The sequence below is a fragment of the Apium graveolens genome, chromosome 1 (genome assembly GCF_009905375.1).
Source record: "Apium graveolens cultivar Ventura chromosome 1, ASM990537v1, whole genome shotgun sequence".
Classification (NCBI taxonomy): Eukaryota; Viridiplantae; Streptophyta; class Magnoliopsida; order Apiales; family Apiaceae; genus Apium; species Apium graveolens.
Genome location: NC_133647.1, coordinates 117448387 through 117465193, shown reverse-complemented (window position 1 = coordinate 117465193; position 16807 = coordinate 117448387). Strand labels below are relative to the sequence as shown.

The window sequence follows — 16807 nt, the reverse complement described above, 5'->3', positions numbered from 1 at the left end:
TAGTTATCTTTTTTTCCAAGTATTCTATTCTTCGTAGAATTCCTTCTTCATGTATATCTCTTCTTGCGTTTGTCTTGATCTTCTTTCCTTTCAATCAGCCGTCTTCCTTATCTGAAAGTCTACTTAAGTCCTGATATTATCTCCTGATAAATATCTCCTGATAACTTAAGTTCTGACAACTTAAGTTCTGACTTCAATATAAATGCTGATTTCCAGTTAAGTACTGATTTGTCATGTTTAAGTAAGATTTGAAAACTAAACACAAATCATATTAGACATGACATTATCAAATATATCTAACAATCTCCTTATCAATATCCAACACTTATGCGGGGATAAAGTTTTGAAATTAGAAATGTGATGCCTGCCAAAAAGAATAAAAAATAAAAATAAAAATGTGTTATGTTAAGTGAGACTCCCCCCTGGCTTCGTTCTCGAATTTTAAAAAAGGTGAAAAACTGGTATGAATTAAATAAAATAATTTCATTTTTATTTTTACATTCTCGAAAAGGATAAATATAAATTTACTTTTTACATTTACGTTTTCCCCCGTAAAAACTCGCTCTCGAGAGCAAGGCGTTGATTTAATTCCATCAACGAGCCGGGAACAAAAACAAGGGGAGAAGAAGACGATGATGAAGATTAGGACGGCTTTCACCACTTCCCCGAGATCTATTTCGCATATATTTCTTCCTCATTCTGCTCAAGCATCATCTAGTGCTGTTACTTCTTTTTGGTGTCCTTGTGGGTCGTTTGTATTTCATTCGCATTTTCTTCTTTTCTCCACTAATCCTAATCCCTTTAATTCCAAACCCCATTTTCCTTATTCCTCTGATCCCACAATTGCTCGACTTCAACGTTTACTACTCCAGAAATCCAAGGTTGGTTTCGATAATCTCGATGATGCTCTTTTTGTGTTTGATCAAATGCTCCTTATAAAACCTATGCTTCCTGTTATTAACTTTAACCAATTGTTAGCTGCCCTCGTTAAAATGAAACACCACTCCTTAGCACTCTCCGTCTTCAGGGATATGTGTGTTAAAGGCATTCCCCTTGATGTTGTTACCTTTAATATTGTCATCAACTGTTTTTGTCATTTGAATCGTGTCGATTATGCCTTTTCATTGTTGGCTGCAATCATCAAGCGCTGTTTTCTTCCTGATGTGGTTACTTATACCACTCTCATCAGGGGCCTCATTTCCCAACATAACCCTGTGGAGGCTCAGCTTTTGTTTACAAATCTCATCATATTTAATATTATTCAACCCAATGTTGTCACCTATAACACCATTATTGACGGCCTCTGCAAGAGAGGTCATCCTTCTATGGCTGTTAAGTTGTTCAGGTATATGGACAAGAAAGGTTGCAAGCCTAATACAGTTACTTATACCACAATCATTGACTGTTTATGTAAAATTAGATTACTCGATCAAGCATTGGGTCTCCTCCGTCAAATGACCGAGAAAAGTATACTGCCAAATGTTATAACCTATAACTCTTTAATCCAAGGCCTGTGTGACTTTAATCGATGGCAGGATGTTAAAGGATTGTTAAGAGAGATGGATATTAGTAACATCTCTCCAAATGTTTATACATTTAATATATTGGTTGATGCATATGGTAAAGAAGGAATGATTACTGATGCAGAGGATATGATAGAGTTAATGATTCAAAGAGGCCACTATCCTAATGTAGTCACTTATAGTGCACTCATGGATGGATACTGTCTGCGGGGAGAAGTTAATGAGGCTTTAGCAGTGCTTCATATCATGAAGACAAGGGGAATCATGCCTAACATTCGTACATATAATATTTTATTCAATGGTTATTGTAAGAAGTTGAAAGTAGACAGAGCAATAGATTTGTTTCAGCAACTTCCCCATGAAGGTTTGACACCTGATATTCAGACTTACAATACTATTTTGCAAGGTTATTTTCTTACAGGCAGACATGTGGAAGCACGGAAATTTTTTAAGGAGAAGATGATGCTAAACAAGGGTCTTAAAATAGATATGGCGACATGCAATATCATGTTAGATGGACTTTTTAAGAACCGATGCATGGATGAAGCAATGTCTTTTTTTCATCTGATACAATGCAACGGGCTTCCTCCTCATATTCACACTTACAGTATCCTGATTGACGGACTGTGCAAGAACAGAAATTTTGGAAAGGCGAAAAATATTTTTGAGAGCCTTCCTTCAAAAAATTTGCGACCTGATGCGAAGACATACACAATGATGATCCAAGGATTTTGTCAAGAAGGTTTACTCGACGAAGCAAATGAACTATTTGTGGAGATGGAAGCCAATGATTGCATGCCAGATGATGTTACCTACAACACACTTATCCGTGGTTGCTTTCACAATAAGAAGTACAATAAAGCCAGTGTACTCATGGATCAGATGTCTGCTCGTCGCTTCTCGGCAGATGCATCTACCGTTGCCATGTTAGTGGACTTGCTTGCATCAGAAAAACAGGATCCTGCAGTTATTGCTTTGTGTAAGAAGTACCTGACATAGTTATTTGGAGGTTAGATGCTTAATTTTAAATTAATGTCTATTTACAATTGTTAGAATCTTAATCGATAAATTGTCAATTTAAAATTACATAGACAACTTGCTTGGCTGCTGTCTTTGAAGCAGTTGTTTTTACAACCTATATGATAATTTACATAGACAATTGTTGTGTTTGATAAAGTGCTCCACATTAAACCTGTGCTTCCTGTTATTAACTTTGCTCAACTGCTAGCCGCCCTGGTCAAAATGAAGCAATATGCCGTAGCAGTATCCGTATTTAGGGATATGTATGTTAAAGGCATCCCTGTTAATGTATTTACTTTTTCTACTGCCATGATCTGTTTTTGTCATTTGAATTGTGTCGATTATGCCTTTGCTTTGTTGGCTGCTATCATCAAGCGCGGTTTTGTACCAAATGTGGTTACGTATAACACTCTTATTAGAGGCCTCATTTCCCAGGATAACCCTGTGGAGGCTCAACTTTTGTTTACAAACCTCATCAGATTTAAACTTATTCAACCCAATGTTGTGACCTATACCACTATTATTAACGGCCTCTGCAAGAGAGGTCATGCTTCTATGGTTGTTAAGTTGTTCAAGTATATGGACAAGAAAGGTTGCAAGCCTGATACAGTAACTTATACAGTAGCATAATCATTGACTGCTTATGTAAATGTAGATTAGTCGATCAAGCATTGGGTCTCTTCCGTCAAATGACAAAGAAAGGTATAATGCCAAATGTTAAAACTTATAACTCATTAGTCGATGGCAAGATATCAATGGATTGTTAAGGGACATGGATATTTGTAACATCTCTCCAAATGTTTATACTGTTTGTATTTTTAGTTTATGCATATGGCAAAGAAGGAATGATTAATGTTGCAGAGGATGTGATAAAGTTCATGATTCAAAGAGGGCACTTTCCTGATGTAGTCACTTACAATTCACTCATGGATATATACTGCTTGCGGGGAGAAGTTGACGAGGCTTTAGCAGTGCTCCAAACCATGAAGACAAGGGACATCGTGCCCGACATTCGTACATATAGTATTTGAGTCGATGGGTTTTGTAAGAAGTTGAAAGTAGACAGAGCAATAGACCTCTTTCAACAATTTCCCCGTGAAGATTTGTCTCCGGCTATTGAGATTTACAAGACTATTTTGCAAGGTTAATTTATCACAGGCAGACATGTGGAAGCACGGAAATTTTTTAAAGAGAAGATGATGCTAAACAAGGGTCTCAAAATAGATATGGCGATATGCAATATCATGTTAGATGGACATTTAAGAACCGATACATGGATGAAGCAATATCATGTTTTCATCTGATGCAATCCAATGGGTTACCTCCCCATATTCACACTCACAATATCCTGATTAACGGATTGTCCAATAATGAAAATTTTGATAAGGCAAAAAATATTTTTGAGAGCCTTCCTTCAAAAGATCTGCGACCTAATGTGAAGACACACGATACGATGATCAGAGGATATTGTCAAGAAGGTTTACTCGAAGCAAATGAACTATTTTTGTAAATGGAGGCCAATGATTGCTTGCCAGATAATGTTACCTACAACACACTTATTCGTGGTTGCTTTCACAAGAAGAACTACAATGAAGCCAGTGTACTCATGCATCAGATGTGTGCCCGTTGCTTCTCAGGAGATGCATCTACCACCACCGTTTTACTGGGCTTGCTTGCATCAGAGAAACATGATCCTGCTATTATTGCTTTGCGTAATAAGTACTTGGTATAGTTATTTAGAGCTTAGATGCTTAATTTTAAATACACGTCTTTTTATAATTGTTAAAATCTCATTATGTAAATTGTCTATTTAAAAATTTACATAGACAGCTTGCTTGGCTGCTGTCTTTTAGCAGTTGCTTTTACCACCTTCATGATACTTGATGCGTTGATTTTAAAACCGCTCTTTATTTACCCGGTATGTTCTTAATGTAGTTGCTCTAGTTCAGTGGCTATTTTGTTTTACGTAACGTAATCATTTCTCCAAACTACTTAGCTCACCCTCTGTTTTGTTATTGTCTATTTAAATTACTAGGGTACTAAAATTTTATTCTATGAGATGGTAACACTCTAAAAATTAGAATTAAATGAGATTTGTGTATTTACAGTTGTTCTCAGATTATTGATTGCTTATTTAAATTTGACATAGACAACTTGCTTGGCTGCTATGTTTTTAGCAGATTAACCACCTTCAGATGCATTGAACTTGAAACTGTTCTTTATGTACCAGGAAAGTTCTTGATATATTACTTTAGTTCACTCTTCCCCTTGATGTAGTTACTTTAGTTCACTGGCCGTTTTTGATGATTTTTTCATTCTTGGAAAATACCTATAACTCATTAATCCAAGGCATGTGTGACTTTGGTCGATGGCAGGATATCAGTGGATTGTTAAGAGAGATGGATATTAGTAACATCTCTCCAAATGTGCATACTTGATATTTTGGTTGATGCATATGGCAAAGAAGGAAAGATTAATGTTGCAGAATATGTGATCGAGTTGATGATTCAAAGAGGCCAGTTTCCAGATGTTGTTTCTTATAATTCGGCATTTGCTCATGGATGGATGCTGTTTGCGGGGAGAATTTATTTTTGATAAGTTTTGCAGGGAGAAGCTGATGAAGCTTTAGCAGTGCTCCAAACCATGAAGAGAAGTGGAAGCGTACCCAACATTTATACTTGTAAAATTTTATCAATGGTTACTGTAAGAAATTTAAAATGGACAGAGCAATAAATCTCTTCAACAAATGCCCTTGAAGGTTTGGCACAGACAATTGAGACTTACAGTGCTATTTTGCAAGGTCTTTTTCATACAGGTAGACATATTAAAGCACGGAGATTTTTTACGAGAAGATGTTAACCAAGGACTTGAGCCAGATAAAGTGGCATGCACTATCCTGATTGATGGATTAATCAAAAATTGGACATTTTGAGAAGGAAAGATGACTTTTTGATATCCTTCCTTCCAAAGGTTTGCTCCCTGGTATCAGGATATATACGGTGATGATCCAAGGATTTTGCCACACGTTGAAGCAAATGAACTATAGAAATGGAAGGTAATGGCTGCTTGCCAGATGATGCCACAACTTATCCGCGGTTGTTATCACAATAAGAAATGCAACGAAGCAGGTGGACTTATAGATGAGATGGTTGTTCTCAGCAGGATGTTCCTACTACTTCCTTGTTACTGGACTTACTTGAATTGAAGGAACAGGATCAAGATCTTCTTGCTTTGCATAAGAGGTTCTTGCCATAGATATTGTTTTTCTGTATTAAATAATGAAAGCAAATTTGTGATGGAACAATTATACATCTGTTGGATCACTTATATAATGAGTTGTAATTGCTGATATGTATGTGATAGGAACCCCATGAACCTCGGGTGCTGTTGAACTAGGAATATAACCACCTTGGTTGAATTTTCATCCTACCAAAAAAGTATTCCAAATTATATTTTTGGAGTTTTCCTGGTATGCTTTTTTGAGAATTTACTGTTTCTCTAGTGATTAATCTAGAAAAGCAAAGCTGGAGGATTTAGGAAATTCTCATTAATTTTGTTAAGTTTTTTTTTCTTACGAGTGCAAATGTAGTGTTTACAAATATGTTCAAGTGCTTAATTGAATGTCTCCCCTGTATAGACATTGCCCTTGTCATCATACCGCTGGCGTGAATCCATCTCGTTGATGGTATTACCCCATGTACTCTATGCAGTTTGCATTACATTTAGTAGTTGCAACTGGGCAGGATCCAAACAGTGGATCAGAAAGTAGCTCACATTTAAAAGAGCTAGTTTTGATGCTCATAGATTCTATATGAAGAATTTTGGTTTTGCACTTTACCTAGTCGCAAACTGCGGCAACAAAGTCGACACCAAATTGTTACCTAGTCGCAAACTGCGGCAACACAGTCGACACCAAATTGTTCCAGCCTTCTGGCTCCATAGTCTAGCTTGACGATATTCAGCTCTCCCCTTTTTTACTTTATTTCTCGGAAATGCAGTTGAGATATTGTGCTCACTTCTTATAACAATTTTAAGGTCTGGTAACACAACTAGAAAATACCTTGTTCTCGCAGAAGTCTCAACCCATAGATATTACTGAGTAAAAATTTGCATATTTTTGTAAAGAGTGATATATTGGATTTAAAACTATATACATCATTTTGCCAAAAAACAATCAAAATCATTTAATAATCAATCAAATTGTGCCATTCAGGATCTGTCGCTTAAAGAATACCACAGAATATACTATATATTTGATAATTTGAGTATATGTTGCCCACGGTTAATATTATCATATATGCAAAATATATGTAGCTCCATGCCAGATATCACCAACATGTTTCAAAGAATATTAGAATCTCTATACAAATCTTTGAAGCTAACATAAATCTTCAAATGCATGCAACACAAGTACATGCTAATGCCTCATTAATAATCCTAAGATAGTGTAGGAATATGTTATAACATTCGTCATCTAAGTTGTACAAGAGGAATCATAAGCAATACAACATATACAATACCTAAGATACCAAATTAAATCATCAACATGAGCTTTCACCAATAGTCAGCTGTTGAGCAATGGCGGCAATAGAAGGTGTTATAACCTGTTCGATCAACTAGTTAAGATCGAAGCATCCATGTATGGTGTCAGAAAAAGTTGCAAGAGCTAAAATTATTTTAGGAATTAAAATATAGGAAAGAGGAACCTAACCCAATTTGCTGGAAAGATTAATTGAAAGCAGCAGCCATGCGCCTTGTACGGCGGACAAGGAGTGCTCTGCGACAGATTCCTACTAAACAGAAGAGAAACACAAGACTCGTGGCACAAAGCTCGAAGAAACTTTGAGCCACATGATGTTCTGCAGATTAATGATCAAAAGAATTGTAAATTACTAACCAAAATTGAAAGCACATTGTGAGCATTGAAGTGAGAGTTACTATGAGAAGGCAAGCAAAAGATTTCTACAGCATGACTTCAAATTATGCCGTCATATATTTCACAATCATAAAAATAATTATCACATACCCAATTTCCTAGTTCTAAATTTACTGAAGTGATGGTTGTATTTAATCTTTATGCCATCCTGGCAGTGTTTCGATTTCATTTCAACTTTATTGACCTTTTTCAGGATAATTATCTTACTCTGGTTCCACAGTTTTGTTTACTTGTTTTATATTGCAACATGCACTGTGAATTTTAAACAAAACTACTTACTGCTTGGCGTGTTCTTTTCTATAACACTAGATTAAGTGAAATACATCAATTCTAAACCATAACATGTTCAACTTCTAGTCGACTCTGGATATGGAATCGGAAGGAGCATATTATTTAGAAATAAAATAGAAGAGAAAGAAAAGGACCTGTTGGGAGGAAGTCAAATGGGCTAATTTGATACATTAAGCCTATCATTACCTGATACAAAAAGGAAGAGGATAACATGTAAAGAAAAATTATGTAAGATTAACTGATTATAGAAGTAGAACACTATAGAATTCACAGCAAATAATGTGGGTTACTAATGGATTACACAGATCCAATACTTCACTACATTTGCTTTAACCATACATCATTGATCAGACAAGACATCTATATGATTTTAGCATGGACTCTCAGATCAGTATCAGGAATTTCAGGTCAGTAATAAAAACCAGGTAAGAACAATCAAGCAATCAATCATGAACATGAGGCACACATCTTCACTTAATTAAAATATAAACAAGCTACGGATTTTCCTCCCTAATATACTGGTACATGTGTAAAACATGCTTCCAAAGTTGTTTCCTTTCTGTTTGGAACTTCCATTGCCTTAAACTGCCTTACTTGCAGTAACAGTTTTTATTGTGAGGGCCAACAAGTGATGACATACCAGTATATACCAAAGATACTCAAAGTTGGATTTAGAAAAGGAAGCTTGATTTAAAATCTTAATGAATAATCTTGAACTTGACTGCTACGCTAAACATGGACAGACATAACCTCACCCCATTTCCCCAAAGATCATGCAATTAGGGTTGAAGGGAGAACATGGGCACCCATATAATGGTGATAAAGAAACGCTACTTGGGGGATTCCAGAATTTGATATAAACGGTTCAACAAACAAGCCCCTTCACAGACTATGCACAAGATTCATCAAAATAAACAGTATACATGTTTCGAGCCCTAAATATCATCTCAGCATTACTGAAACCATCTGAACATAAGATGCACCAAAACTGTAAAACACCCTCTCTGACATCAAAATATGCGGATATAAGTGTCTTTATAAGATTTAACCCTACTATATCAGCCAAGAGTCGCCATCTCAAAGGAGGTAAGCCTGGCAAACTAGAAGAACCCAACCTGTTGCCTGAGAGCGATCAATGAAAATGCTTATTCATAGTTGGGCTAGGAAGTTGAGCCATGAGCGACATACTAGTTCAAGAGCCAGATCCCGAAAACCCTGACCAGGTCATCTGATCAAGTTTCCAGGGGATTTGACGGAGTTGTCAGATGGATCTCATAATATCTCTAACTTACATCTACTTAATGTATCAGATAACTGTTACATGGTTGCATCGATAAACATACTCGAGAAAATCGAGGTGTCAATTGAGATCAATTTAGTCGTATTTAAAACCCACAGAACAACCATGATGAACTAAACACTTTAAGATAACTTAGGTATGATTCTTTCAGGATATTGTTCTGTGGGCCTGTGGATTAATACTCTGCTTTATTTCTTGATAAAATAATGTGAAAGTATATCTTATATTACATTGCTACAGTAATTAATATAACAGCAAATGTGATAGTCGCCTAGAAATTGTGTATAAAAATGAGTAAGATTCCGATAATCTTGACCACACTTTCTGAATTTATAAATTATGAGATTTATTCGAAATCTAAATTTGTCACAGTTCTAACATTAACCAAACTTCCAAACCTTCATATGAAAAACCAGAATCTATCATCTACGCTTACAACTCCACGTGTTTCCAGAATTTTGTGTTAAAAGTACTTTCACTCCTCGACCCTGCTACTGATCAGGACTTCCAAGGAAAGTGCATCATTAACTTGCATATAATCTTTCCAAAATTCCCTGCTTTGGTAGGAGAATTTTACTCTTAGAGCAAATTATTAGCTGAACCAATTACTTATGATTATTAAATGTAGGTAGGATACATTAGTTGATAGCAAGAAATGATTAACAAAAATAGCAGGCCTGAGTTCTCACTAAATGAAAACAACTAAACTATAACAGAGCAGCAAAAAACAGTTCAGTACTCTCTTTTTTTAAATAATCTTACTTACACCAATGCAGCGTGCAGTCTCATAGTTAAGTCTAAATCTATCAGGATCCATCAGCCCTTGGAAAAGTCTTTTGCTTAGAAGTGGCAATGAAAAGACATTCTGCAGCAAAATAGAAAAAAAAATTACATTCAAGGAAACAGTACTCAAATTTCATGAGGTGATTTCAATTCTTTTAAAGCAGATTTTTTAACCTTGCATTACAAAGCCTATACTTTTCAGATGAATGCCGGACGAACAACACCAACAATTAAAATTTTCAAAATACACAATAAAAAAGTAAATGCCAGGTTTAAAATTCTCCTTTCGAGCTATCAGAACATATCATAATACTGACCATATTATAGCAAGTTTTTACAGGATATCTTAACTCCCAAATATTTGTGTTTATTTGATTATTAGTCAGCAGCAACCGAGCTTTCACTTCTATCTATGTGTGACTTGACCATGACCATGACTGATAAATTTAAATTAGTTGTAATATACTTTATGATATTATTTAGATATAAGTATGTTCTTATTTAGTAGCTATATTATCTAGTTAGGATATTATAGAGTATATATATATAGTAGATAATTAATAGGTATTACTTATTATTAAAAGGATTTGTTTCCTTTTATCGTTGATTTTACTTAGTCCCCAAGTTAATTGTTCACCAAGCCTTAGGAGTTCTATATAAACATTTGTAATATCTTTTTATTGAATAGAGTTTAATTATGAATTAAATCAACAGATTATTGTGTGTTCCTTGCTGATTCTCTGCGGAGATAGGCCCATATCCCCTTGTTTACCCTGTCCTACATCACGTTGTCTTACAAGGTCATTGCTCCTCGATAAACAGAACGTAGCCATAAGTTAACAACAATAAAAATCCGACTGTTAATACTTAATAAAGGTTTGGGCTCAACAGTAATGCATATGCAAACTGCTTGGAGGGCCTTGAACTGGTACAATGTAATCATTTGTTCCTCTTATTTGAGTTGGTAAAAAGTATTTAAAGTATTGAAAGACAAATATAACATAGTAACAAATATGTTCTTTGAATAAATCGTAAGATTATTTCGTATTCTAATCCAGAGATACAAACTACATCATAATGAGATCTTATAATTCAAGACAAATTTTGAAGGCACTCCTTCAAGAGCTAAGTATGGCAAGAAAAGTATTGAATGTCAATAGAGATCTTAAGGTGCTTCCTATAAAATATTGCAAAGCAGATTAACCAATAATAAAAGCATGCATGAAACTGAGGACAGACAATCGTCACTGATAAGCATAAAAAAATTTCAAAAGAAAAAAATAGGCAGCCAATCAAATAAACTGAAAAGTAGCAAGGTAGAGACAAGAAACGAGAGAGAGGAGGTTTTCAAATCAGTAATTCAGCAATCCCACAACAATTTATTGAGATGTTCAATTCTACCTGCACAAAACCGCGAAAACCACCTTGAAAAAGGCAATTATACTTGTGGACATTTTTTAAGACATCACGCACTTCCTTCTCATGCCGATTCAATAAACATGCTTCAGGTGTCAACTTGCTAATGAGCTGAGAGCACATGGGACATTTGCATTTCCTCAATGATGGTTTATGATTCCAGAGTTGCAAAAAGCAACTACCTATGCAGTGATAACTAAACAACAGGTTAGAATGTAATAACAATATCTTATAGGAAATGGGTCTTGCAGAAAAGAAATCCTAGGAAGCTCATAATGCTATTTGTAACAGACGAAACTCAGGGAAAAACTGAAATACTACTATAGGGACAAGAAGCAGTGACGGATCCAGAACATTTTTTTTGGTGCGGGGAGGAGTGAGCGAGGTAGGGAGGGGGTCCGGATTTTTCCTACATGAATAGACACAGATAAATATTTTAAAACAAGTAACTAAAATTTATCTTGTGCCTCTTCAGTTTTGATAAACTGTAACACATTATGTTTCTACCTTTATGATATTAAAATCCATACGTTTACTTCTCTTAAAGCATCTTCAACCCAATTTCCTACAGTTGTTACCTTACATATAGTGAAACAATGATTAGGTAACCAAAAAGTGGTTTTACTCCAACCATGTAATCTATATTATTTGACTGCATTGTTAATAAAAATGCAACTCCTGGATCATATATGTATATACACTGTTTGTAATATTTAAATTATATGAAATATATTTTTTTAATATTTGCCCTATCCCCCCGCACCCGAATCCCCATATTTTTAAATTTGCCGAATTTTCGTATCCCCGCACCGCCGTACCCGCACCCTTGCTTCGTAGATGTAAATTCTTGAAATGAAGAATTACATATTATTATTTTTATATTTTTATAAATTAAATTTTATTATATAAATTATGAGTACATGACAACAACTAATAACTTAAATTATTTTGGTTGGAGTTGAAATAATAAAAAACTAAAAACTGATAACAATTTTTACATTTTTAAGGTAACGACATAAAATATTTAACAAACTAGCACATGTGCAGCACTTAACAAATTGTAGTATTAATAATAATTAATAAGTAAATTAGTAAAATTAATGAACAATTACAGTTAAAGAAGGTAAAAAAATAAATTAAGTAGTCTATTAACTAAACCAACAGACCTAATCTGTTTCTTTCTTTTCAACAGTCAATTAACCCAAGCCTATATCATACCAAGCCCATGTCATATGTATACATACAATACACACAAACTTCACCAAAGTCCAAAACCAATTTAGATCGGCGGCAAACGCCTGGAATGATTAGGTCGCTTCAATCATTCGCTCTCACTGCTCTCAGACTTCATATTAGGGTTCCCAATCTAGTGCTATAAAATCCGTAGGCTCTATTATGATTAAAAGTCAGCGAAAAAAATTACAGTTTCTGCCCTTCCCACACCCCCTTCCCGTACCCCAATGAATCCGATATGCAAAATACGGGGACACGCCGCGTGGCGCACCCCGTGCGTATCCAGCCGCACCCCCGCGCGCACCCGAACCCCCGACGTATATTAGTGCGCAGTTCTTCGGTGGGGTGCCACACCCCTGCTTCTTAGATTTACATATATATATATATATATTAGATAATATATAAATTTTCGGATTAAAATTATTCATTTTTAAAATTTAATCTACAATAAAACTCAATCTAAAACCAAATCTCCAAATAAGTAATCAAGAAGTTAAACCTCTTTAAAGTAGTAGGGTCGGAACCAAAAAAAAAATATTACTTTAGCGAGTTTATTACTTTACCGGGAGTAAAAATACATTGTGTCCATTATGTTGGGACCGGAGAAAAATATTATTTTAGCGAGGTTATTACTATATCGATTATTACTTCATCAAGGTTTAACTGTAGGGAGTAATTTTTTTAACTTCGATCTCTTACTCGTCAAAACAAGCTCATTGCCCTTCGAACGTCTAGTAACACTATAACTATTAGCCTAGTCTTTCCATTTTTCGGCTTTTCCATTCTAACAATAAATAAGCATCGACACTAATTTACCTTTACCGTATCACAATTCCTACTTGTACTTGTACGTCACTAACCCCTAAAAGAAAACTCACCGCCCATAAACATTTCATTTCTGAGTAAAACTCATGGTATTTGCATTTTCAAATTATTTCAACAAACACAATTTCGAAACGGAAACAATTCAAAAAACAATAAAATCAACATAATAATCTAAAAACAAAGAAAAGATTTCGAAAAACTACTGCAAAACAGGGTTTCTCATCGATTGGTATTTGGTGTTTCATTTCATCGATTGGTAACTGGCCTTCCATTCTTATCGATGATTTATAATATATCATCTTTTCCAATTTACATATATTAAGTTGAAGTTTGTAATATTCAAGCTTCAAATTAGGGTTTATGTGGTCAAATCTTGTAATTAGAGTTTATCTTGTAATTAGAGTTTATCTGTATAGACATCAAGCGTTTAACCTTATTAACATGATTCTCTATGTCCCCTCATTTGTTGTGTTTGATTCTTTTTTATCATTTACTAGCTTACTTTATAGCTCGGAAGTAAGCTGTAAGGTGTATGAATTATTTTGTATCCTGATCAGAATCATAACGACGGTTTTTACCCAATCAAAAACGGAAAGAGTCTCAACTTATAACTGGCTAGGTGGATGTAATTTCAATAACTTCAACTTTTATATTAACATATCAAATGCCAATACTGAACTACAAATGAATAACATAAATGATATTCATTCATCGGAATCTACATTCGGTTAGAATATGCTCAACATTTCAATATATCAACACTCTATAACCGTAAATGGCAAAAATCGTAACTCTGGTTCTTGCATAGTAACTTCAGTCGAGATTGCCACGGATTTCATCTTGCTAACTTAAATTGGTCTTCCTGTGATCATGAAACTCTCTTGCTTCCTTGCAGAAACATAGTTCACATATCATGGTAGCTCTTGTATGTACAGGTTTGTAACACTACATTTAGTTGATTACAAATCCTTTTTTATATTCCACCCTTCTTCCTTCTTATCAACAAATAAAAGTAGCAGTAATTTTTTACATTTGCGACATCTCTTACTCATCAAAAGAAAATACTGAATTTCCCGAGTAACACTGTAAATATTAGTCCTCGTCTTTCCGATCTTCTACCTCTACCACTTTGACAATATTTAGCAACAGTACTAATTTTTTACCTTAACAATATCTGAATTCCTAATTCTGCATCTCTTACTCCCTAAAAATAGAGTCCACAAACAATTCATTTTCAAGTAAAACTCACTGTAAATCACACATATACCTAACTAATTTAGTTAGCAATGGTACTAATTTTTTACCATAACAATATCTCAATTCCTAATTCTACGTCTCTTACTCCCTAAACACAGAGTCCGCAAACATTTCATTTCCAATTAAAACTCACAGTAAAACACGTATATACCTAACAAATTTCAACACACACATTTCCGAACGCGAAACAAATAAAAAAACAAAAACTCGAAACATAAGATACCGAAACAGTACCGCAAAACCAGTGACCGCAATTTGTCTTAACCGGGACCGTAAACTCCCCAAAGCAAATAGGACAAACATCATCACTAGGAGGACTATCACGATTCTCTCCAACTCTCTCCTTCACAACCACGACTTCAACTTGATTATCACTCGAATTCGAACCGGAGCTTTCAATATCAACACCTAGGGTTTCATTTACAGGCTGTCTCTCTAAATTGAGGCTATTACTAGGGTTTGTGGTCACTTTTCTGTGTCTAATTAACGGAGAACTGATGTATTGTCGGATCATTTTTACTCGATTGGTTGGGTCAATCGGTGAGGGAGCCCAGAGGTTGAGTGATTAAAAAACTAAAAGAGTTGAGAGCGGCAAAATTTATTGCCGATTTCGATTTGGAGTTTGTATTTTTAATATTTTAGGGTTTTTTTCATAAATAACCAAGTTTAAAAGAATTTTTGTAAAAATACTGTCATTTTTTAAAATAAATTACAAAAATATTATGTTCTAAAAAATATTTGTAAAAATACGGCGGTTACATATGCAACCATATCTGCAACTGTTAGCAACCATATATGCAACTAGAAATGTAACTTTGAAAAAATCTTTTGAAAATTATATTTATTTGCATAATAAGTTGCAACCGGTTGTAAGGCAGAAAAATAAATACCACTGCGGGGCCAAACATTGCAACCTAAAAAATAACTAAAACAACAAACTAGAAACCACAATATCCAAAGACTTGCCACTAGCCTTCTCCATTACAAAGTGTATAATATCCACTATGGCCACTTCCTAGAACAATTTGAGCTACCTGATATGTTGTACAACTTTTTTATATTGGCCCCGCAGGGGCAGTTGCATCTAGATACAATTGGATGCAACTATATGTAACTTAATGTAATCAAAATTAATAATACAGTTTGTAACTTCTGTAACCATATTTCAACCAAAAGCAATCACTATTGAAACTTACATGAGTGGTTGCATAACAGGTTGCAGTGCCCCTACAGGGTCAGCAACCAAAGCAACCTGCAACTTAAAACACCCACCTCCATAGCTGCCACCACCGCTACCACATTCATGATACCCACCTCCATACCCATCGCGACTACCACCATATCAACAGGTTACAGTTCCCCAACGGGGCCAGCAACCACAAATACAACCAATATCAACCCTAAAATCAACTAAAAATAATCAAACCCACTCATCACTAACTCAACAAAGCCCCCTCCAACCACCACCACTCCCCATCATCACCCAATTACACTAATTACATTTTCGCTTCATTGTAATTGTATACATCCGAACTCGATCCTCACCAATTAATCAATCAATTCTCACAACGTAAATTACCTGCAATAAAGTGTGAGAGAGTGTACAGACATTTTTACCTAATTACATTTTTTGCTTCATCCCAATTCCACTAATTACAACTAACCGAATTACATAATTACAAAATAATCAATTCACATAGTTCACTAATTACAACTACGCCTCGTCATCGTCGGCGGCGGCGGCGTCGGAGAGCTAAGAGTCTAGGGCGAAGAGAGGCTTCGGGAACTTGTAGAAAGTTCGAATTGAGAGAGGCGGTTGCGTACGGAGGTTGGGGAGAGGAAGGGTTAGGTAGAATCGGTGAGTGTAGAGAGAAGAGAGTGGGAGAGAGATGAGAGAGATTGGTTGGGAGAAGAATTAGAGTAGAGAGAATGAGACGCTCATGGCGGCGGGAGTGTGCCAGATTGAAGATAATTGTGTGTGTATTACTCTATATCTAATCTTAATTCTGCAAAGTTAGTAATTTCTTATTTATTGGAGGAGGGGAGATGGTATTTTTGCAATTTAATTGTTTGTATGTTTAAAAAGATAGTAAATTTGCAAGATTTTAAGTAAGGTAGTAAAGTTGCAAATAAATATCTAAAAGTTGGTATATTTGTCGAATTCCCAATATTTTATGACTTGAATGCAGGAAGGTGGACTCAACTAAATTTTTTTTGCAGAAA

The 16807-nt window shown here is 35.1% G+C and overlaps 3 protein-coding genes across 9 annotated transcripts; 2 read left to right on the top strand and 1 right to left on the bottom strand.

Moving 5' to 3' along the window:
* The first annotated feature begins 557 nt into the window (after positions 1-557).
* Positions 558-5892, top strand: LOC141666265 (uncharacterized). 4 transcript variants are annotated; one of them, XR_012552194.1, is made up of 3 exons: positions 558-2532; positions 3199-3245; positions 3366-5892. XR_012552194.1 is itself a non-coding variant. In XM_074472261.1 (2 exons), the coding sequence occupies exon 1, from the start codon at positions 633-635 to the stop codon at positions 2520-2522; it is 1890 nt and encodes a 629-aa protein (XP_074328362.1). In that variant the 5' UTR covers positions 558-632; the 3' UTR covers positions 2523-2532; positions 3366-5892. The 4 variants fall into 4 exon arrangements, 2 of the variants coding, with proteins under 2 accessions (XP_074328362.1, XP_074328359.1); XR_012552193.1 differs by having other exon boundaries at positions 558-3245; XM_074472261.1 differs by lacking the exon at positions 3199-3245.
* Positions 2766-3574, top strand: LOC141705610 (small ribosomal subunit protein mL103 (rPPR7)-like). Its single transcript, XM_074508524.1, has 3 exons — positions 2766-3152; positions 3199-3259; positions 3366-3574. The coding sequence occupies exons 1-3, from the start codon at positions 2766-2768 to the stop codon at positions 3572-3574; spliced, it is 657 nt and encodes a 218-aa protein (XP_074364625.1).
* A 988-nt stretch (positions 5893-6880) lies between the features above and the next one.
* On the bottom strand, positions 6881-15210 carry LOC141666252 (uncharacterized). Of its 4 annotated transcripts, none has more exons than XM_074472248.1 (7): positions 14819-15209; positions 11591-11678; positions 11255-11465; positions 9837-9935; positions 7905-7956; positions 7255-7402; positions 6881-7159 (listed from the first exon to the last, which is right to left on the bottom strand). In XM_074472248.1, exons 1-6 carry the CDS (start codon positions 15096-15098, stop codon positions 7272-7274), a joined length of 861 nt encoding a protein of 286 aa, XP_074328349.1. In that variant the 5' UTR covers positions 15099-15209; the 3' UTR covers positions 6881-7159; positions 7255-7271. The 4 variants fall into 4 exon arrangements, 3 of the variants coding, with proteins under 3 accessions (XP_074328349.1, XP_074328347.1, XP_074328355.1); XM_074472246.1 differs by having other exon boundaries at positions 6881-7147; XR_012552192.1 differs by lacking the exon at positions 6881-7159 and adding an exon at positions 9469-9624 and having other exon boundaries at positions 7324-7402; positions 14819-15210.
* Positions 15211-16807: the final 1597 nt, after the last annotated feature.

Excerpts from the sequence above, each read along its gene's own strand:
- LOC141666265 (XM_074472261.1), top strand. The coding sequence starts at position 633 with ATGATGAAGATTAGGACGGCTTTCACCACTTCCCCGAGATCTATTTCG.
- LOC141705610 (XM_074508524.1), top strand. The coding sequence starts at position 2,766 with ATGAAGCAATATGCCGTAGCAGTATCCGTATTTAGGGATATGTATGTT. Across the intron at positions 3,153-3,198 it reads AAGGTTGCAAGCCTGATACA|ATTAGTCGATCAAGCATTGG; the intron begins GTAACTTATACA and ends ATGTAAATGTAG. Across the intron at positions 3,260-3,365 it reads AGAAAGGTATAATGCCAAAT|TTTATGCATATGGCAAAGAA; the intron begins GTTAAAACTTAT and ends TTGTATTTTTAG.
- LOC141666252 (XM_074472248.1), bottom strand. The coding sequence starts at position 15,098 with ATGATCCGACAATACATCAGTTCTCCGTTAATTAGACACAGAAAAGTG. Across the intron at positions 11,679-14,818 it reads TTGCGGTCACTGGTTTTGCG|GAAAAATCCGGACCCCCTCC; the intron begins GTACTGTTTCGG and ends CTATTCATGTAG. Across the intron at positions 7,957-9,836 it reads AGACTGCACGCTGCATTGGT|GTAATGATAGGCTTAATGTA; the intron begins GTAAGTAAGATT and ends TTTTTGTATCAG.